We start from the raw sequence: 20,853 nt of genomic DNA, 5'->3' as shown, positions 1-20,853 counted from the left end.
ATAGCCATCAAATCTGTTTATACTAGTATACAATCCAGAGTTTATTACTGCACTTTCCCCCTGTTTTTTAATGTTGAAATAGACCAACAAGTTCGCCTATTGCATAAATAGTCTTGTATGCTCCCGAATAACACTATAAAAGGCGAAGTGTAATTGGTTGATATTTAAATTGTTATTTATAGATGAAATATCACCTGGACATGGGAGTCCACGCAATGCTGTTAGATCTACTGGTAGACCAGTAGAGCTAATTTTAATCAGATTGGGGTTTTAGGTACATAAACTGAAGTGTAGAAGAAAAAACAAAAATCAAATTAGTTACTCAGACATTGCTCCACCGATGTTGATCCAGTGTTAGCTGTGGTGTAAGGATGTTCAGAAGAACAGTTGAGACATTCCGCTTGTCCTTCACTGGGCTGGTAGAAGCCAATACCACAAACTGAACACTTGTTGTCCTCATTGCGGTAGTGTCCCTTCTCACACACTTCTGTAGAAGAAAAAATATATATTACACATTAATGATAGGAAAACAAAGGACATTTCATTTAGTCCCCTCATCCTTAAAGTAAATCAGAAACAATGTGGGGTTAATCTGCTACTTTCAGATATAACATGAAGCATCTTTGACTAGGCTAGTTCTTGACAAAAGTGAAGATAAGATACACTTCGAAGTTTGACTCGTGGGTGCTGTTTGGTACACTGCAACCTACAAGACTGACGAAACGGACCATTATAACCGAACAGATGGAGGACGCGAGAAAGACAACTGTCTAGGAGAAGCAAACTGCAAAATCAAAACTGGGCTGGAGAGGCTCAGAATCCTAGTAAGGAAACTCTCCTAGGCGAAGGAAAACTCCAAACTCAAACCAAGTCCACTGAAGTACAGAAGCTATGCACAAGCATTAGTGTGGAAACTGAAAGGAAATGTCTGTACATGCACCAAGCTCTATGATCAAGTCATAATCAAACCTGCATGATTATATCACTGGAAATGTTGCTGTCTGTTTTTCATACCTTAGTGAAGTATTTAAAGGTTAACTTTATAATAAAATTATTAACTATGAGCTGTACAGTGTATATCTATTTTATCATATTCTTTGTATTCGCAATAATGAGTGTTATTCCTACTATTGCTTTCAAGTAAACATTACAAATCGTCTTACAAAATACCTATACCAAATGTTCTAAATTTTATTCCCGATAAAGGATGGATGACATCGTTATTTATTTTGTTATTTATTACAAGATGTCATTCATGATAATTTTTAGTAAGTCATTAAATAGCTGTTGTTAAACAAAGAAAGAAAGAAATGCTTTATTTAACGACACACTCAACACATTTTATTTACGGTTATATGGCATCAGACATATGGTTACGGACCACAAAGATTTTGAGAGGAAACCCACTGTCACCACTGCATGGGCTACTCTTTCCGATTAGCAGCAAGGGATCTTTTATTTGCGCTTCCCACAGGCAGGACAGCACAAGCCATGGCCTTTGTTGAACCAGTTATGGATCACTGGTCAGTGTAAGTGGTTTACACCTACCCATTGAGCCTTGCGGAGCACTCACTCAGGGTTTGGAGTCGGTATCTGGATTAAAAATCCCATGCCTCGACTGGGATCTGAACCCAGTACCTACCAGCCTGTAGACCGATGGCCTAACCACGTAGCTGTTGTCAAAGAAAATCATTAAGAATTACACCACTATTTTAGGGTTGTTTTTTCTTTTAGCCAAAAAGCCATTTTCATGCAGGATTTTCAATAATTGTTACAAAACTGAAATAGCCTTTATAGCAATCTTTGGAAATGACATCACAGAAATTGAGTTCAGTCTGAACAGGTGTTGTGCGCCACTCAAGCAGACAAGCTTGGATCAGAGACATAATAATATTAGCAAAGGCTGGTGATAATGATGAAATTATTGAGAATGATGTTTCAGCAGCCAAATTAATTCACGAATCTGTTGAAGAGCAAACATATTTTCAATTAAAAAGATAGCTGAAGCAGTCCTTGGCTTTTGAAAAACCATGGCGAATGAAAAATCACACACACCTCAAAAGGCTTAGGTGAGTGAAAAATTACACTAATCAAAACGCTAAAGCGAGTGAAAACCAAGCATTATTAATTTATGAAGCAAATGGTACATGTAAATGTAGAGACATATGCTGTAAAAATTAACCAACTAATTTTATGTTGTTTGGTTCATTAGTGTAGTCTTGACTTCTTTTCCCTTTCAGGAATGGAGTTATTAAAAACTGTCACAGGCAGTGCCATAGAAATATAATTATGACATACACTGATGCAGACATATAATTTGATACACACAAGTATAGATACTTTTTGAGTATCAAATGGTTTGATGAACGTGCAGCTAAACATTTGTAGGAATCGACTTATCTTGAATTTCATTATTATGTACATCGAACATGATTAGGACAGCTGAGATGGAAAAAAACCATTGGCTCTGAGGAGGTGAGTCAATTAGAACTATACGACCCAAGCTTCTCAGGTGTGCACTACCGACTAAATTAGATGCAACATATGACAGTATCAGAGGAAACATCTGCTTAACCCAGAACAATCGAAGAAAAACTTAGGGGAGAAAGAGACAACCTGCTGCTGACTGGAGTTGATGGAGGCGGTAAAACTCACGATCTGAATTCAAGGAGCATAATGAAACTGAACGCAGAAGAAGAAACGATCCCTCATATTATTAAAACATTTTTTAAATAACTCATTAAATGTAAGCCTACAATTAGTTCAATTGATAGTATTGGTTGGGACATTGACATTCACGTGGCATTTTTAATTCAACAATTAAGCAACCAGTCTCTTTCCCTCATCATTTTGTAACATGTCATTTGACCTACCACTACCAGTTACGAACAGCTATGACATATATGTCGTCACCGTTACGTTATTGATCTAGAATGGTCCCAATGTTACTGATAAAAATTACAGAAACTCCGACAAAATCTGTCTTTACAAAGGATTTATTCTAAACATGGGATGCCAGAATAAAGATAATCTAAAAACAATCATAATTTTAGACACCATCAGAAATGCATAAGAAGTTGTCAAGCAGACCAGCGTGAGCATGCATGCAGCCAGAGTTCCAAGAGTAAAAATAACCCGACCTCGATAGCTCTGATTGGTCAATATGTCACAAAGTACTGCGCATCAAATCATGTTCCAGTCACATGGTCTGTGACTTTCTAACAAATGTATTGAAACAAACAAAAATTAAAAGTCGGCTATGATCACTGATTACTATTACTATATTGTGTACATATATACATATATAAATAACAGATGTTTATTCACCTCTGGTTGAAATACAAATATTCAAATGAAGTTTTATTTGATTTTCTTTTTAAAGATAAAAAAAATAAAAAATAATATACATAAAAATTATTTTAAAAAATTGGTAAACGAGACCTAGGCCTATTCCTACATACCTATTATCATTTATTTTCCCTCTTTTTATTATTTCGTCTACTTTTGAATTGTCTTCGTCTATATTTCATTTCTTTTTTAAAGAAACTAGAACGTTACACGCTTAACATTTTAGGGACCTAGCTCACGTAAGCTTTGTAGGCCAACAGTTGAACTAATCAAGACAATTTTACCGAGTTCGCTGATTTCCATAACGAGTTCATTTGTGTAGGCTACAGAAGCCACTATTTAATTCAATTCCTTTTTTTTCGTAACTATATGAACAGTATAAATGAGTTATCCTTATCAGACATTGTGATCTATTACCTTACAAAAGTGGACTGTTTCGAATTAAAGGCATATTGTCACAGACCACTGACCTATTTAATGGTCTAACAAAGTATTACCTGAAGAAAAATAATTTGATCTGTCCCTAAATGCACTTTATTCAACCATCTTCATAACCACCATACTCCATTTATTAATAACATTTTGTAAAAATAATTGAATTATGGAAATGGTCCATAATTAAAAAACTAAAATTGACCAGAGGGATGACATGGATTTAACTCCATCATGGTTCAGTTATGGTGATGTGATAGCTAGATATGGTTTCCAACAATTAATGCAATTTTTATTTATTATCCATTTTAAGAGAAATAAGGTCCTTAAATCCGTGACAGTATGCCTTTAATAATAAATTAAATAGGCAAAGGAGTTTTGATCAGATTGGTAAGTCTTCGAAGATGTCTATTAAACCAGTGTTTTCCGATTTGTATAACAAAGATAAGTACCAGTCATATATTAAAAGCTTCCATGGATGCTACTGTTCACGTCACTTGTGCACCTTAAAAGACAAGGTCTGCTAAATTGTCATGGGTTGAAATGTATGGTAAAAATACCACAATAGACCTATATCACATTCAGTCTGCACATGCACGCAGAGATTAACATCTCTTATCAAACCAAACTGCATCATGGGATATCTAACACTTTTGTGGGCAAGTAGGACAGCTGTCTTATGTACACTGGCAGCCCTCTACACTGCGACTGATTTCTATCACAGTCACATACTTCATTTGCAATCTGTGGTATTTTTAAACGAGATTTGTTTTAAATATTTTTATTTACTGATTTATTATTATTTTCCTTCTGTATTTATCTCTGGTCTTTCTGAAATAAAGATTATTTTGCTTCTTTTTTCTTTACAGTTATATTTATTCCAGCCCATTCCATACTCCTTTTACTTTTCTTGATTGTGTGAGAAATAGATTTGCTTCCAACATTCAAACTAGGTACATATAATATTAAATGTATTATGCATAATAAATCCTCATGAGTTTATATTAAAGTAACCATCCAGTTTGCTAATCATGTTTTCAGATAATCTAATTTATTTTAAAAATTTTCCAAGGCTACATATTCTTGGATCGAATATGAATATCTAGATATGGTTTAAACAATATGTATTCTCAATTATAATGCTGGTTGGGGATTGGCCAACAGGCAAAATGCCTATATCAAGGCCTCTTCCTATCTGTATATGCAATACATTCTGGCCTTTCTAATATGTTTTGTAGTAGCTCATATCATGTAGTACATATTTTATTTTTCTTCTGAATGCCAAACAAAAAAAAAAAAACTGGGTGAAAAGAAATCTTTACATGAACCCACAATGTATTTATTGATAGGCCTATAAACAGATTATTATACCAGCTTGTGTGTCATACTGGTTTTATGAAACGAGTCAGGATTCTTGTATTGCCCGAGAGTGACATAAGTTTCATAAAATCAGTACAATTCACACGCGAGTGTAATAATTTCTTTATTAACCATTTTACCCATAACATTATAAGTTGTAGAAGCATCACGAGGGGTATATGGCTTTTTATGTACCCTGTGTGTGTTCTTTTACCCCGAGCCGAAGGCGAGGGGGTAAAAGAGCACACAGAGGGTACATAAAAAGCCATATACCCTGAGAGATGCTTCTACAACGAATTTATCTTGCCGACATGTTAAACCATATAGCCAAATAATTAAAATAACGCCAGACAATAATTGTTAACAATTTATTAACGGAGGAGCCGTACCACACGGACGCGAACGAAAGCACTTGCCAATGACGAAAAATAGTTCCATCGATAAACGAGTTTTTAACTTCAAATGTTTGTAATACGAAATTGTCTGAAACAAATATTAATTAAAAAAATCGCGCATTAATACAATAACACCACGACCGTAATTAGGTGGCCGAGTTCAACATTGCAGCTTTTAAAAGTATTGAAATAGTGTATTTTATAGTAAAAATAAAATTAATTGTGTATACTTGATTGATTATCAATGTTATTTATAATCTAATTATTGCTTTAGCATTAACTGGGGCGGCTGGAAACTTGGAAATTACAGACGGGGTATAAGAGAATTTGGCTCCGCCCACAGGGGGATAAGGGATTTGTCCAACGGCAAACAACCAATGAGATTAAAGAATTTTACATGAAGGCGAGATAATATTTTTTATGAATAACAAGTTAGGACCATGTCAAAACATTTCAAACGTAACTAGAAGGATACGTCATTTTGGGAAGCATTTACACAGAGTTAAGACTGGGGAAGCTTTATTACGTTATGATGTCGCTTCCCAAAATTATGTTATTCATTGTGCACATAAAATCATTAAGACTCATGTGTGTCATACTGGTTATATTTCCCTGAATATCTTGAACTATGTTAATACATGTTAAGATAAGATACAAGCTATATCCACTCACATACATGTACATCATTATTTTCGGTATATGTATAACATTTTATCTGGACCCATAGGAAAAGAAAGAATGTTTTATTTAACGACGCACTCAACACATTTTATTTACGGTTATATGACGTCAGACATATGGTTAAGGACCACACAGATTTTTGAGAGTAAACCCGCTGTCGCCACTACATGGGCTACTCTTCCGATTAGCAGCAAGGGATCTTTTATTTGCGCTTCCCATAGGCAGGATAGCACAAACCATGGCCTTTGTTGAACCAGTTATGGATCACTGGTCGGTGCAAGTGGTTTACACCTACCCATTGAGCCTTGCGGAGCACTCACTCAGGGTTTGGAGTCGGTATCTGGATTAAAAATCCCATGCCTCGACTGGGATCCGAACCCAGTACCTATCAGCCTGTAGACCGATGGCCTGCCACGACGCCACCGAGGCCGGTCTGGACCCATAGGAGTGAAAATAGTAAAAACTAATTTTTAAAAAAAGAAGAAAAAAGTCATCCTACCTGATCTATTTTCTTGTGGGGTTAAACATACCTGGAAGTGCTCCTTTCTCTTTTTAGGCCTAACAGGAATGAAAATGACTTTGGACAATAATCCTGAAAACATGGAAAGGAAGATCAGGCTTTCCAGAAGATTTTCTACTGAGCTTTGTGGTGAAGAACTTGTGAACTTACTCAGGCACTGATCTTCACGGGTTGATCCTGGATTCTCAGTCGTATAGTTGTCGTTCGGACATGACTCACAGGAATCCATCCCACTCACTGGCTGGTACTTGCCCTTTGGACATGGCTGACACTGGTTGCTCTGAGTTCGGTAAGACCCAGCGTCACACACAACTACAAAGGAAAACAGGATATAAGCAACAGATGTTAGATCTAGCAATGGCAGAGGAAATTATTTAAATTATGTCATATCACCACAATTGTGTATTTTGACATGTGCATGTATGCACTTATGTAGCCTACCTTTATGCGCACAAATGTCTTCACACATGCATATGTGCTAGTGTGTGTTTGTATGAGCATATACATGTATGCATATATTATAAGTACTTGTCATACAAAAACAATCCCTGCAGTTACCATCTTTTTCAGGACCTTCATTGTATTGATGAACATTACAGTGAACACATTAGATGGAAAACTTTACAAGATCTTGAAAAGTAGGCAGTTTCTGCGAGCTTTTCATCAAATAACAAGGACAGAAAGAGTTTTCAGATGGTGCTGAAATCAGATATTCCAGCTAAATCTGCAGGATTTTCATCTCAGTAGAACTCTGTTTACGATACATCATGTTAAAGGACAAAATGTATACACACCAACTGAACAATCTGACTTGGCAGTCGAAGCTTTACTGCTGGTTGTGAGAGACTCGTCACATTTAGTACAGTTGTCAGTGCCATGGGCGGACTTGTAGAAGCCGAGATCACATGGGATGCAGGAATCTGATGAGCCATAGAACCCAGGTACACATTGCACTGAAATCAGGAGCAAATGAAGATTAACAAGAATGTTGGAAGAATAAGGATTATAATACCAGATAGACACTAAATCAAGAGCAATGAAGATTGACAAGAATGTTGGAAGAATAAAGATTATAATACCAGATAGACACTAAATCAGGAGCAGTGAAGATTGACAAGAATGTTGGAAGAATAAAGATTATAATACCAGATAGACACTAAATCAGGAGCAGTGAAGATTGACAATGGAAGAATAAAGATTATAATACCAGATAGACACTAAATCAGGAGCAATGAAGATTGACAAGAATGTTGGAAGAATAAAGATTATAATACCAGATAGACACTAAATCAGGAGCAATGAAGATTGACAAGAATGTTGGAAGAATAAAGATTATAATACCAGATAGACACTAAATCAAGAGCAGTGAAGATTGACAAGAATGTTGGAAGAATAAAGATTATAATACCAGATAGACACTAAATCAAGAGCAGTGAAGATTGACAAGAATGTTGGAAGAATAAAGATTATAATACCAGATAGACACTAAATCAGGAGCAGTGAAGATTGACAAGAATGTTGGAAGAATAAAGATTATAATACCAGATAGGCACTAAATCAGGAGCAGTGAAGATTGACAAGAATGTTGGAAGAATAAAGATTATAATACCAGATAGCCATTGAAATCAGAAGCAATGAAGACTGACAAGAACGTTGAAAGAATAAAGATTATAATACCAGATAGGCACTAAATCAGGAGCAATGAAGATTGACAAGAACGTTGGAAGAATAAAGATTATAATACCAGATAGGCACTAAATCAGGAGCAATGAAGATTGACAAGAATAAAGATACCAGATAGGCATAAATCAGAAGCAGTGAAGATTGACAAGAATGTTGGAAGAATAAAGATTATAATACCAGATAGGCATTGAAATCAGGAGCAATGAAGATTGACAAGAACGTTGGAAGAATAAAGATTATAATACCAGATAGACACTAAATCAGGAGCAATGAAGACTGACAAGAACGTTGGAAGAATAAAGATTATAATACCAGATAGGCACTAAATCAGGAGCAATGAAGATTGACAAGAATGTTGGAAGAATAAAGATACCAGATAGTAAGCATTTAAAGTATAAAGCGGCTTCTAAGAAATGTTGGCTGCTAATTTATACAACACTATAGTATTAGATGATCTGCTAAAAATAAAACAAGAATTTCGTGGAATTAAATGTCTCACCAACCACAAATTGATTCAATGTCACTGAAAGTAGCATCCATAAATGTTTATCTCAATGCATGTTTTAAAAAATTTAAAAATAAATGAAAAAAACAACAAATAATTAATTTATTTTTATTAAAATATATTCAGTTAAAATTGTAATTAAAATGTGGTTTTTTTACATGCAATATAATGAACATCCATAGGTACAACTTCATATAGGTAAGACAATAAAGGCAGTTTTAAAGGAGGGGACAATTAAGGCATTTGGCCTGGTATGCATATTCAACGATATATAATGCACATTATTGCTTAAGATCAACAAGTATAATCGTATAGTTAATTAATAAAATGGTTAAATGTGACGGCTATTATATATAACGGGCGCAGCCATTTTGTACAATCCCAGTGAATACGCCCTCTGGTGAGCTGGTGGTTATGTAATACCTAACGTGTTATGTCAGGAATTAAATGTCTTCGAACTGAAGCAGATACATTGCTATGTTCTGTAATAATATCCATCCTAGTAAGCCAGCACCAATTATATATTATTTTTCAATACAAAATAAACCACCATTGTCAAAGTGTTAAAATAACTGTATTATGTTTCGTACATAAATTAACCCACGTACTGAAACAATAATCAGTGTTTTCTTGGTTAATTGGTCTTTTCTTTCTGTGGCCTGTACCTGTGGTTTCTGATTGGCAGATGTATATTTAGACGGTCCCCAGACACTGTGTCTAGACACACTAAAAATACGTGCCTCTTTTATAAAGATCACAGGGTATTGTGTGATAACAGCACAGATACACCTCAAATTGTAATGGACATTACCAACCGCCCTGCTTTATTACTGTAAGTAATTCTGTAAAACCCTTGATTAAGTAAACTTTCCCATCTAAAATCACAAAACTGACCAATTACGTTGTCCCAAAGAAAAGAAAAGTATCACTTGGGTATCGTGAGTGGTTGTTTTTGCTCGAACGTGCCATACCAATAGGCCTAATAGTATGCATTTTTTCTTTGGATTTAAAAAAAAGAAAAATACTATAACTCCATTTCGTTCTATTGATGTAACGTGAAATATATTTAGTTAAATGGTTTATTATACTATCAAGTCATTTATGTTGTTTTACAAGTGAGGCTGATGAAAGCGAAGCGCCTTGTCGTAAATTAGCACGTTTGTTTACACTGTGCATAGAGAAGATGGATGGAGCTGACGTCACTTCGTCCCAAGCTATACCACCGGATGTCACAAAAACTAAACAAAATAGCTGCCCCCAGTTAGCAGGAATAATCATGTTTTTTTATTAACTCTAAAATTACGCATTTTTCATTTGTTAAAGTGTCAGTATGTGTTGGTGGTCCGGGTATGCATCTTTCCAACACATAAGGCTCTTGTTTGAGTTGACCCTACCGTTAAGAGAATTACTCATTAAAAGATGTCACCATAACTTCTGACAGCTACTGGAAATGAATACGTTGTTGTTGTTGTTTTTTTGTTTTTTTTTTTTTTTGTTGGGTTTCAGTTTTGTCATGAAGCTGTTAACTGAATAAACAAACGTTTAATGATTAAAAACTATGAGATACTGGGTGTCAAATAAATGTAAAAAATGTACAAATGTCAACAGTAGAGATGAAGGGGTTGTCAAATAAAGAAATGTACTCTATGAGGACACGACTCCATTGTTAGACCACTTTTTAGGGTCCAGCTAACTTCATATTTAAAGAGGTTCGGACACTACAGTGTGACTCAGTAAGAAAGCATGAAGGTGGGAAACATCCTAGAATCGTAGGTCCAGAAACATTTGGACTTTGGATGGTCGCCAAAACCACCACCACACAAGGTCTGCACCTATGGTTGCTAAGACTATGCTTTTTTGAGACACCTGATATATATAGAATACTATACAAGTTTTTTCTAGATATCTTTTTTACGAAACGAGTAAACTTCGCATGTTAGTATTCCACTGAACGAAAGTGAGGTCAGATACCATGGGAAGTTCACAAGTTTTGTAAAGAAACTGTGTTAAATGAGTATGGTATTTTACTTATTACCCATCACTAAATAATGTCAAAGCTGATAATTACTTCCAACGTTACTCAACGAGACATGCGAATGCACACAGCTAAGACCAGGGAAGATGACGTCACTTACCGAAATGTTATCATTTAGCAACTAATATGAAATTTGTATGACACACCCACATTTTCACCAGGTGGGTAATAAAGTAAACAATGTAATATACATTATGCCAATACTTGGGATAAAAATGAACTATCTACCGTATATTGCCGTGTATAAGCCTACTTTTGAAGTCTAGAAACACTTTCCAAAAGCAGAGAGTCGGCTTATACACGGAGGCAACAAATTGGAGCGTAAAATTCCGATCGAAAATACTCCAGACCGCGACTTAGAAATTTTGATCAGACCCTTAGCCTTTCACAGATTATGTAACAATAATTTGTGCACAGTATAAATAAAACAACCCATCATGCAATATTATGCAGTTTTTTGTTCTTGAATGCATTATATGTTTGATGAATAATAATAAAAAATTACTTGTTTTATTGTCATTTCAATGGTAAAAACGTATTCTTTCCAACTGTCAGCCATCTTTGTTTGACCTGTGCTGGGACCGGTCTTTCATATAGCAAATTTAAGATACAAAACGGTGTTTTTTCTTCAAACAAGTATTATATTTCTAATATTATTGTTTTGTTGGGAAGGTGCAAAGTAATGCCATAAATAAATTAAGTTCATTATTAACATTACCGACTGAAAAAACATAACATGAATTTCAGGACGATAATTACTTCCACAATTATCACATGACCATACCATATACAGTGAACAGCTGCAGTCACGGACCGTATGATCTTTTGTTTCTATGTGTGTGGTGGAGGATTAAACACGCCTCAATGACTTTACTTGTTGCTGTCCAGTGAATAAATTAATTACCATTGTTCAGTGATATGTTGTTACAGCTTGAATAATTTATTTTTTTGTTATGCTTGATCAGTTCTAAATGATTTTTCACAGCATGGTAGATGTTAGCATTGCCGCATTGATTGCGATCGTGATTACCGTTTTTGTAATAATTAAAGGGAAAACAAATATAATGAACAAGAAAAGCACAAGTCTATTTGTTGACAGTATTATTGAAACCGATGCAACATATACAACTGGACAAAAGATGACTTCGGCTTATAATACACAAGGCTGATGATTTTGTACTTGATATTTAGGTTCAAACTAAGAGGTCGGCTATCCAAGGAGTCGGCTAATACACGGCAATATACGGTATCAGGTTTGAACATGTGAGATGCTTACATTTGCTGCAGTCAGTCATGGATGCCGTACCAACACTGGAAGTAATGTAGTTGCCAGGACAGGCTTTACAGGGAGTGTTACCACGGATATTCTTGAAGAAGCCAATTGCACATAGAGAACAGTCTGTTGTGGATGATACATATTCGGCACCAATGGCACAAAACACTTAAAAACAAAAAAACAATGTGACAAAATAGAAAAAAAAGAGAGAAGATAATGGACTAAATTTAAAAGGCTATTTTTGTCTTCCATGTATGACTACGTACATTTACAGAGCTAAAACATCTGTATTTAAGAAAAACAGGCTTTGTAAATTCAGCCCCATATAACAACGACAAAACACTTTATCTTCAAACGACATTAGAACTTGTATAATACAAAATATAACTTTATCTAACCGATTATTATCTCAATCTAATTCATCATGTGCAAGCCATTCTGAGCAATAGGGCAATCCTCCCCAGCAAACCCCCCCACCCCCCCCCAAAGCTAATATATTCACTGTATTCACCTGTTAAACACTGGACTTTTGAAGGCACTTCAAAACTTTAAAGTTCAAGGGGTTCATATCCACCAATGCCCCCTCCATGGATCAACACGTTTTTTTCTTACCTTTTTAAAATGCTCTCCACTATTTACCTACCTTCACCTGTGCAACTGGTATGGTTAGCATTGGATGTCCTGTTTTCAGTACAGGGTTCACACTGTCCATTACCAATGTATGGTTTCACAGTATCATCTCTGCATGCCACACATGAGCCATCCGGACCCTCTAGTCCTGGTGCACATGATACTGGAAGAAAATGTATATAATTATATTCAATTGTAATAAATAATAACAACAACATTAATAGCAATAGCAATAATAAATATATTTGTAGTATTCAAGCACTTGTGTGATGTTCATGAGAGATGTTGGCTGCAGTATCTCACAGGTTAATCTGTCATAAAGACTGAGAATTTGTATTTAGGTAATACTATTTTGTAGAAATATACTTTGCTTCGTACCATCAAAATAAACAGAGAATATGAACTTTGAAGATTGGAAGGGAAAGGGTGAGGGGTAGGACGAAATGTATGGAAAACATATCCTACTAAGCTAACAAGTTTAATACCTACCACAAAGGATTTATTTATCCGATGGATATTAAATATTGCAGTTATGCTGTATTTTTATCACTCTGAATAGTCAATTTTAGAGCCCTATGACCTCAGTCCACCAAACTAGTAAAGACATAAATAAATAAACCAATATTAATATTAACACTAAATCTACGCACACAAATAATTTAGGTTACATGCTATAAATAGTGGTAATACTATATTCATGTATTATATTAATTATAATGTAGAATTACAAGCTAATATGGAACTGACCAAATTAATGACACAGTATCCCCTCGAAAGTCAATATCGATAACATGGTACACTGTTATAACTTTACAAATTATAATTTTATTTGACAAAATTTCAATCTAGTTTCCCAAAGAAGTCGGAAAATGGTCAAAATCGCATTAAAAAGTAGTTTTTTAAATTTTACTGATAAAAAGATGAACGTAAAACGTAACTTTCCATTCAATAAAATATTTTTGGTAGCCAGAAATGTTCATACTACAAGGCCTTAAGTTATATATTTAAAATCATTCACTGGTTTAAAGTAATATTTATGATCCGTCATAGTTACTATAGTGAAAAACTGTAACAAATAAAACAACACAGTTTAATAGGGATTGCATAGATGAGATACAGCCAGAAGTCCGACCACCAAGCTTTTCCACCTGGTGGCTTAGTCATAGCATGGAAAATAATTCAATACTTACCTGTACAGTCATCAATACTGGAAGCTCCGGTTTTTGACGTGTTCAGGTTTGGTCCACATTCTTTGCAGACAGTTTGTCTTGGTTCATCCTGGTATTCTCCAAATGGACAGGACTCACAGTTTTCTCCACTTATTTTCGTTCCTGGTGGACAGTCTCCTGGGGAAAAAAACTAAACAAATTGAGTACAGCAAATATAATAACATATTTTCATAATTATAATGCTAACATTCAAGCCACAGTGTTCAGGGTAAAGCGGCAATTCAGATCTCTATCCAAGACTAAATACAAGTAATTGTGTTAGCTATTTAGTGACCATATTTCACAGAAGGAAAAGAAAGGAATATTTAACTACCTCAGTACATTTTAAACTATGGTAATTTGATGTCTATGGTTGACACTTGGTCAAGTGTGAAAGGAAACCTGTTGCCACCAAATAGACTATGTCTTCCAAAAGGAGCAAGAGATGTCTTATATACATATTGCCAAGGTCTTTGATTATGGATAAAATATACAATACATTTATGTATACTACTCAAAAGAATTTAAGGGTCAAAAATTTATAACCATATAAGTTTCAGAGTGTATTAGATTGATGATGTAAACTACACCAACAATTTAATTTATTGTTCCATATTTACAAAAACCCACAAATAAATGTCACTGTATACAAGAAAGTCACATGACATGCTGTCAAAGTTGAAGGTTGTCAAACATGGATTTTACACATTAGAACATTCGTTTAATAGTGTGTGAATCCACCCCTGGCGCGAATACACTCGACACATCGTTGCCTCATGCTGTTGATCAGACGTCTGAAGAACTCTTGGGGAATGGCCTGCCACTCTGCCATAAGAAGTTGACCCAGATCATGAAGGTTGGCCGGAGGGGCATGGTTATCCCGAACTCTCCTCCCAGGCGTGCTCTATTGGGGCCAAGTCAGGCGAATATGCTGGCCAATCCATCCTGGCGATACTTTGTTGTCTGAGAAAGTCCGTTACCACCCTGGCGCGGTGGGGTCTGGCATTGTCATCCTGCAGAACTGCCCCGCCGCCAATCTGCTGAAGGCCTGGGAGAACCAACGGCCGGATAATCTCATTCAGATAGCGGATTCCATTCAGATTGCCATCCACCACATAGAGGGGGGTCCTGTGGTGGATAGAGATGCCGCCCCACACCATGATGCTGCCACCACCGAACCGGTGACGTTGTCTAACGTTAACGTCAGCGAAGCGCTCCCCAGGATGTCTGTAGACACGAACCCGACCGTCGTTGAACTGGAGACTAAACCTGGACTCATCAGTGAACATCACTCGACCCCACTGAACACGTTGCCACCGCAGATGAAGTGTGCACCAGTGAAGTCTGGCCGTTCTGTGACGTAGTAGGAGTGGTGGTCGAACAGCCTGGCGACGGCAGCGTAGATTATTGGCTCTCAGACGATTGCCTATGGTTTGATCAGACACTTGAGTTCCAGTCGCAGTCCGCAGATTGTCACGTAATCGGCGTGCAGTGGTTGTGCGTTGACGTAGAGCCATATTGGTGATGTAGCGGTCCTCTCTATTTGTAGTGCTTCGGGGTCTTCCCGAACGTGGACGATTTCGAACAGAATTCGTTGCTTGGTACCGTTGCCACAGTCGGCCAACGACACTCTGACTGACACCAAGTCTCAGAGCAACATTTCTTTGCGTATTGCCATCCTTAAGCCAAGCAATAGCCCTTCCTCGATCTTCAATAGTCAGTTGACATCATACCATTGTCGAATTTGAAGTGTGCACCGTACACGAACGCAAGCTCCAATTATACGGAAATTCAGCTTTGGGAACATGGAATACACATGCAAAGCGTGCAAATGAAGCGCTTTGTGAAAAAGCAAGTTATGGGCACTTAGCAGACCTTTCGCTTTCGCCCTAATTTACGTGCAAATGTAAGCATGTTTTCGCCATTAGAACTAGTCGACAGTGTCAATGACAGTGGATTTTAATTCATTTATGGGTTGCTTAGACCCACTTTCGTCAAAATGGAACAATACCATGCGTGACATTATGGTCTAGCTAATATAATTGACATTCAGAAAATAATGTCGAAAATATCATCTGACCCTTAAATTCTTTTGAGTAGTATACTTTACAAGCCAAGGTCTTTGATTGTGGATAAAATATACGATACATTTATGTACTTTACAAGCCAAGGTCTTTGATTATGGATAAAATATACAATACATTTATGAACTTTACAAACCAAGGTCTTTGATTATTGATAAAATATACAATACATTTATGTACTTTACAAGCCAAGGTCTTTGATTATGGATAAAATATACGATACATTTATGTACTTTACAAACCAAGGTCTTTGATTATTGATAAAATATACGATACATTTATGTACCTTACAAACCAAGGTCTTTGATTATGGATAAAATATATGATACATTTACCCCGTATTTGACTGGGAATAAGCCCAGGGGGCCAAGACAACTCATTTGTAGCATTGGTGGGGGTGGGCTTATTTCCAGATATGAGGCCAGTTTTGTTTTAAAAAATATGCAAAGTTCACTAATGAGTAAAAGACCATGAAAATTATATTATCAATAAATAAAACAAAAGGGGTAATAAATTTCATTTCAACATTCAAAGAATATCGTTTTTTAATTGATTTTACAATGTTGTATGAACACTCACATAATCCAGCACAAAATACAGTACACAAAGTGAAAGTACATAATCACATATCAAGTTCATCCTGGTCCCACCCAACAAACTCTATGTCCTCAGTGTCGTCATCCTCATCATCGAAATGAACTGCAGGGCCCATGCTTATAAAACTTTTAGAGTCCAAAAATGATGTCACATGCATACAATTTGTATGGCGTTGCCATGGCGTTACTGTTTCAGACTCTATTAGAGTCTAGACTCTAAGGCCCATATTTATAAAGGCGTTTTAGGTAAAACATATTTTAACTAAAACATGTTCTAACCTAAAACACATTTTAAATCGATATCATAAAAACTGTTTTAAGAAAAAACACTGTTTCACTTAAAACATTGTTTTAGAGTATCGTTTTAAAGTGTACACATATATGCAATATCAGGAATGCGCTGGTCTTACGAAATATATGTCGGATGTGGGGAAGGGGAATGTACCTCGGGATATATGTGTAGATCGCCACACATTATATTTTTTACTCTTGGATTGATTAAAGGACGAATTAAGGGAACAAACGAAATGACAATCTTTTAAAGACTGTTTTATTGTGTTTTTTCTCTGAGCCCTCACTGTTCACCACCCATAATTCTTCCCTGAAAGCTGGCGAGAACATGTTGTTTATTTCACTGAAATTATGACAGATGCACACATTGCAAGTGAAACACATTCTATTGAAGTGAACTGCATGCACGTATGGAAGGGTATAGTCTTCACACAGCACAATTACACTGGCACTGCATTACTTCTACAGACACATGTGAGCGTTATCTATTGGAGGTAATGTCAGATAAAAAAAGAACTACAAATTTTTCAAATGCTGAAAAAGCATTTTTGGTGCAAACAATTAAAGAGAGCGCTCATACAATAGAAGATAAAAGGAATGACATTAATTTTAACAAGAAAAAAAAGGCCGCCTGGGAGGAGGTTATCCAAGATTACCACAATAATTTCCCTGAGCATACTGGGAAAACAATGACGCAGATAAGAGACTGGTGGCGATGGGCAAAATGTCAGGCAAGGAAAGACCACGCGAAACAAATGAGATATGAGCAAAACAGAGGGTGGGGAAAAGCCAACTTCTCCACAAGGTATCACAAAAGATATCTGTGAAACAATCCAGGATGACCTGATTCCGCTCATCAACACTTTCGATGACGATGCCGCCGCCACGTCAGCAGCAGCAAGGACAACCCAGACTTCACATGCCCATGGATGAAGATGAACTGCCCTCTGGTACTGTCAACAGAAGCCCTTCTCCGATTGGTAATACCGAGACGACAACTCAAAACACTATGCTGCAGAAAGAAAAGGTTGCTTATTTTTATTTGCATATTTTACTGCAACATTTTTTATTTCTTCTTACTGGAAACAAAACATGTGAGTTTACTGTATGTTCCTGTATTAAAATATTACGGAGGGGCGATATATACCTATTTAAATTCACTAAGTAGTGTATATTGTTAAGGTGAACAGTTAATTGCATAATGATGTGCACGTGCATGAAGGTTTCTCTAAGCAATGATTTCTTCCCCCATCATGCATTATTAAAGCTTCTGAAGTCAAAACGCATTTAAGGAATGAAATGTAGTCTACTGATAGAGCGCTCGCTCAAGGCACGGTCGGTGTAGGGTTGATTATCATCAGGGAGCCCATTGGGCTTTTTCTCGTTCCAGCGAGCGATCCCGACTGGTTTAAGAAAGGCCATGATATCTACTATCCTACCTCTCGGATACTGCATATAAAAGATCATTTGCTATTCAAAAGACAATGGACCACGTAGAGGGTTGCCTTTCTGATTATATGTCCTTACCCATGTGTTCAATACCATATAACGTAGTTAATACATGTTAAGTACATCCTTACATGAAGCATTTCTTTCGTTTTCTTTTTAAAACAGTTTTGCTTTTACAGCTATTGTAAATTCTGTAATTTTTCCTTACTTTGTTTGATTGCTCAGGTAATTTTAAAAATGTAAAAACAAAACAAAAAAACAACCACTCTATAAACACACGATAAGTCAAGTTTCATTATTTTTATTTTGGCAGGTGGAAACCAAACAAACTTCTTCAAAGAAACAACCATACACCACACCACAGAAGAAAATTCTGGAATTTGCTCGAAAGGAGCACGAAGCAAAAATGCAAAATCTTTATTTGAAGTATGAAATTCTTCAACTTAAAAAAACAGTATTGGAGCAAAAAGTGCTCAACGCCAAGCCACCCAGCTTCATCTAGTACTGAACATGCAGTTTTTGTCCAAAGCACCTTTTGTTTTAAATGCATAAAAGATGGTATATAAAACAGTTACTTGTAGTTTGTCTGTTACACAATAAATACATAGCTAATAATATTGTACGGTTTTTGGTTACTAGTATGTTATTTTAATGGATTAACTTTTAATATGTTAGGCAAAATACTGTTGAATAAGAGCCCGTCTGACAGCATTTCCACGTCCTTTTTGTACTCTGTTGATCTGAAGTGGAGGCTGTGGATCTTCAATGTCATCGTCCAAATTGGGTTCTCTTTCACTGATAGCAATATTGTGCAATACAGCAGTTGCTACAATCACTGCTAGAGATGTTTGTAACTTCTTGAATCGGAGAGTATATGTTAAACAAGGAAATCTTCGTTTCCACATTCCAAACATGGATTCAACTACATTTCTCGTGGAACAGAGAACACGGTTATATCTGTTTTCGGCAGCGTTTCCTGGATTGAGCAGAAGTGTCATTAGATAGGGCAGACAAGGATATTCCGAATCGCCAATCAAGAACCCATCAATTTCTCCATCTTCAAATCTCTGTTTCATTAAGCTGTTGTCGAATATTCTGCTGTCATGTACTGAACCATGCCAGTGTGCCACTATGTTGACAAATCTACGATTACTGTCACTCACTGCTTGGACATTAATAGAAGACCAGCCTTTTCTGTTGATGAATCTTTGCCCGTTTTCACCTTGTCCAATTATACTGATGTGACTGCAGTCAATGGCTCCTATGCAGTTGGGGAAACCAGCAATGTTGAAAAATCTTTCTTTAAGATCGTTCATTTCCTCGTTATTGGAGAATGAAATATATTGTGGTCTTAACCTGCGATTGCATTCGTTACTCGTTTGAGAACAGTATATACAGTCGTCTGAGAAAGTCCATGGAGGTCAGCCATGGTGAGCTGGAATCCCCCTGTTGCATAAAACCGCAATGCAAGTAAGTTCACAAGGGACTGCATGATTCCTACGTGTTGGCTGTTCTATATCTGCCCGCACCATGTCAGTTACAATGCAAACTGTATTTTTGCTCAGACGAAATCGCATTCGAAAACACTCATCAGACAAACGGTCAAATGGATTGTCACGATCTCTGAAAACAGGTGGCTCTCGTCTCATTGCACGGTTGTAGTTGATATCCTGAACACGTTGAAGATGTTGTAGTTGTCGGAGTACGTCCATGTTTCATGTCCCAAAATGTTGAAGCGACTGAGTCCAAACACGTGATTGAGTTAGTTAGACGTACCTCTTCATTGTTTTAATTAACACATGTTTTAGGATACTTTAAAACATGTTTTAACATTAAAACACTTTTATAAATATGGATGTAAAAACATGTTTTAGTAGCAGTGCTTTAAAGTTAAAACATATTTGTAAATATTGATTTTTCTTAAAACACTGTTTTATCTTTTTGAAACACGTTTTTACGTTAAAACACCTTTATAAATATGGGCCTAAAAGTTTTATAAGCACCAGGCCAGATTCGATCTCTTCATGTGGTGGCAGTGCCTCGATTTCCAGTCCAACATCGTCGACCAAGCGAGAACTTAGCAGATAGTTTCTGCTTTCATCCAATGGTAGTGAAATCCTACAAGACTTAAAAGCCCCCTGGATGGTTCCCTCCTCAACAGCTTCCGACGTGACACTTGTCGGTTGCACATAATTCCCTCTGCAGTTCCGCTTTGCCGACTTGAACCACTCACACCACTGTTGTTTTATTCTTGTTCATGTGAGTATCCATTAGAGGGACAAGTCCTGTGCAGCCTGAAAAATAAATATTGAATACTAAAAACCACCTGTTTACTGCTTCACGCAATTAATGCATTTAAAT

General features: G+C 36.4%; 1 protein-coding gene across 1 annotated transcript in view; it reads right to left on the bottom strand.

Annotated features, from left to right (window-relative positions):
* The window catches only part of LOC121379510, a 133,559-nt gene that overhangs the window by 51,837 nt on the left and 60,869 nt on the right, over positions 1-20,853 (bottom strand). The window contains exons 19-24 of the mRNA XM_041508154.1: positions 14,055-14,210; positions 12,878-13,027; positions 12,235-12,399; positions 7,530-7,688; positions 6,886-7,047; positions 323-487 (exon numbers count right to left, since the gene is read on the bottom strand). Coding sequence (XP_041364088.1) covers positions 323-487; positions 6,886-7,047; positions 7,530-7,688; positions 12,235-12,399; positions 12,878-13,027; positions 14,055-14,210 — 957 coding nt within the window. The remainder of the gene's footprint in view (positions 1-322; positions 488-6,885; positions 7,048-7,529; positions 7,689-12,234; positions 12,400-12,877; positions 13,028-14,054; positions 14,211-20,853) is intronic.

The sequence above is a fragment of the Gigantopelta aegis genome, chromosome 8, assembly GCF_016097555.1.
Source record: "Gigantopelta aegis isolate Gae_Host chromosome 8, Gae_host_genome, whole genome shotgun sequence".
Lineage (NCBI taxonomy): Eukaryota > Metazoa > Mollusca > Gastropoda > Neomphalida > Peltospiridae > Gigantopelta > Gigantopelta aegis.
Note: the sequence above shows the minus strand (reverse complement) of the source record. Positions and strands in the feature narration are given on the sequence as shown.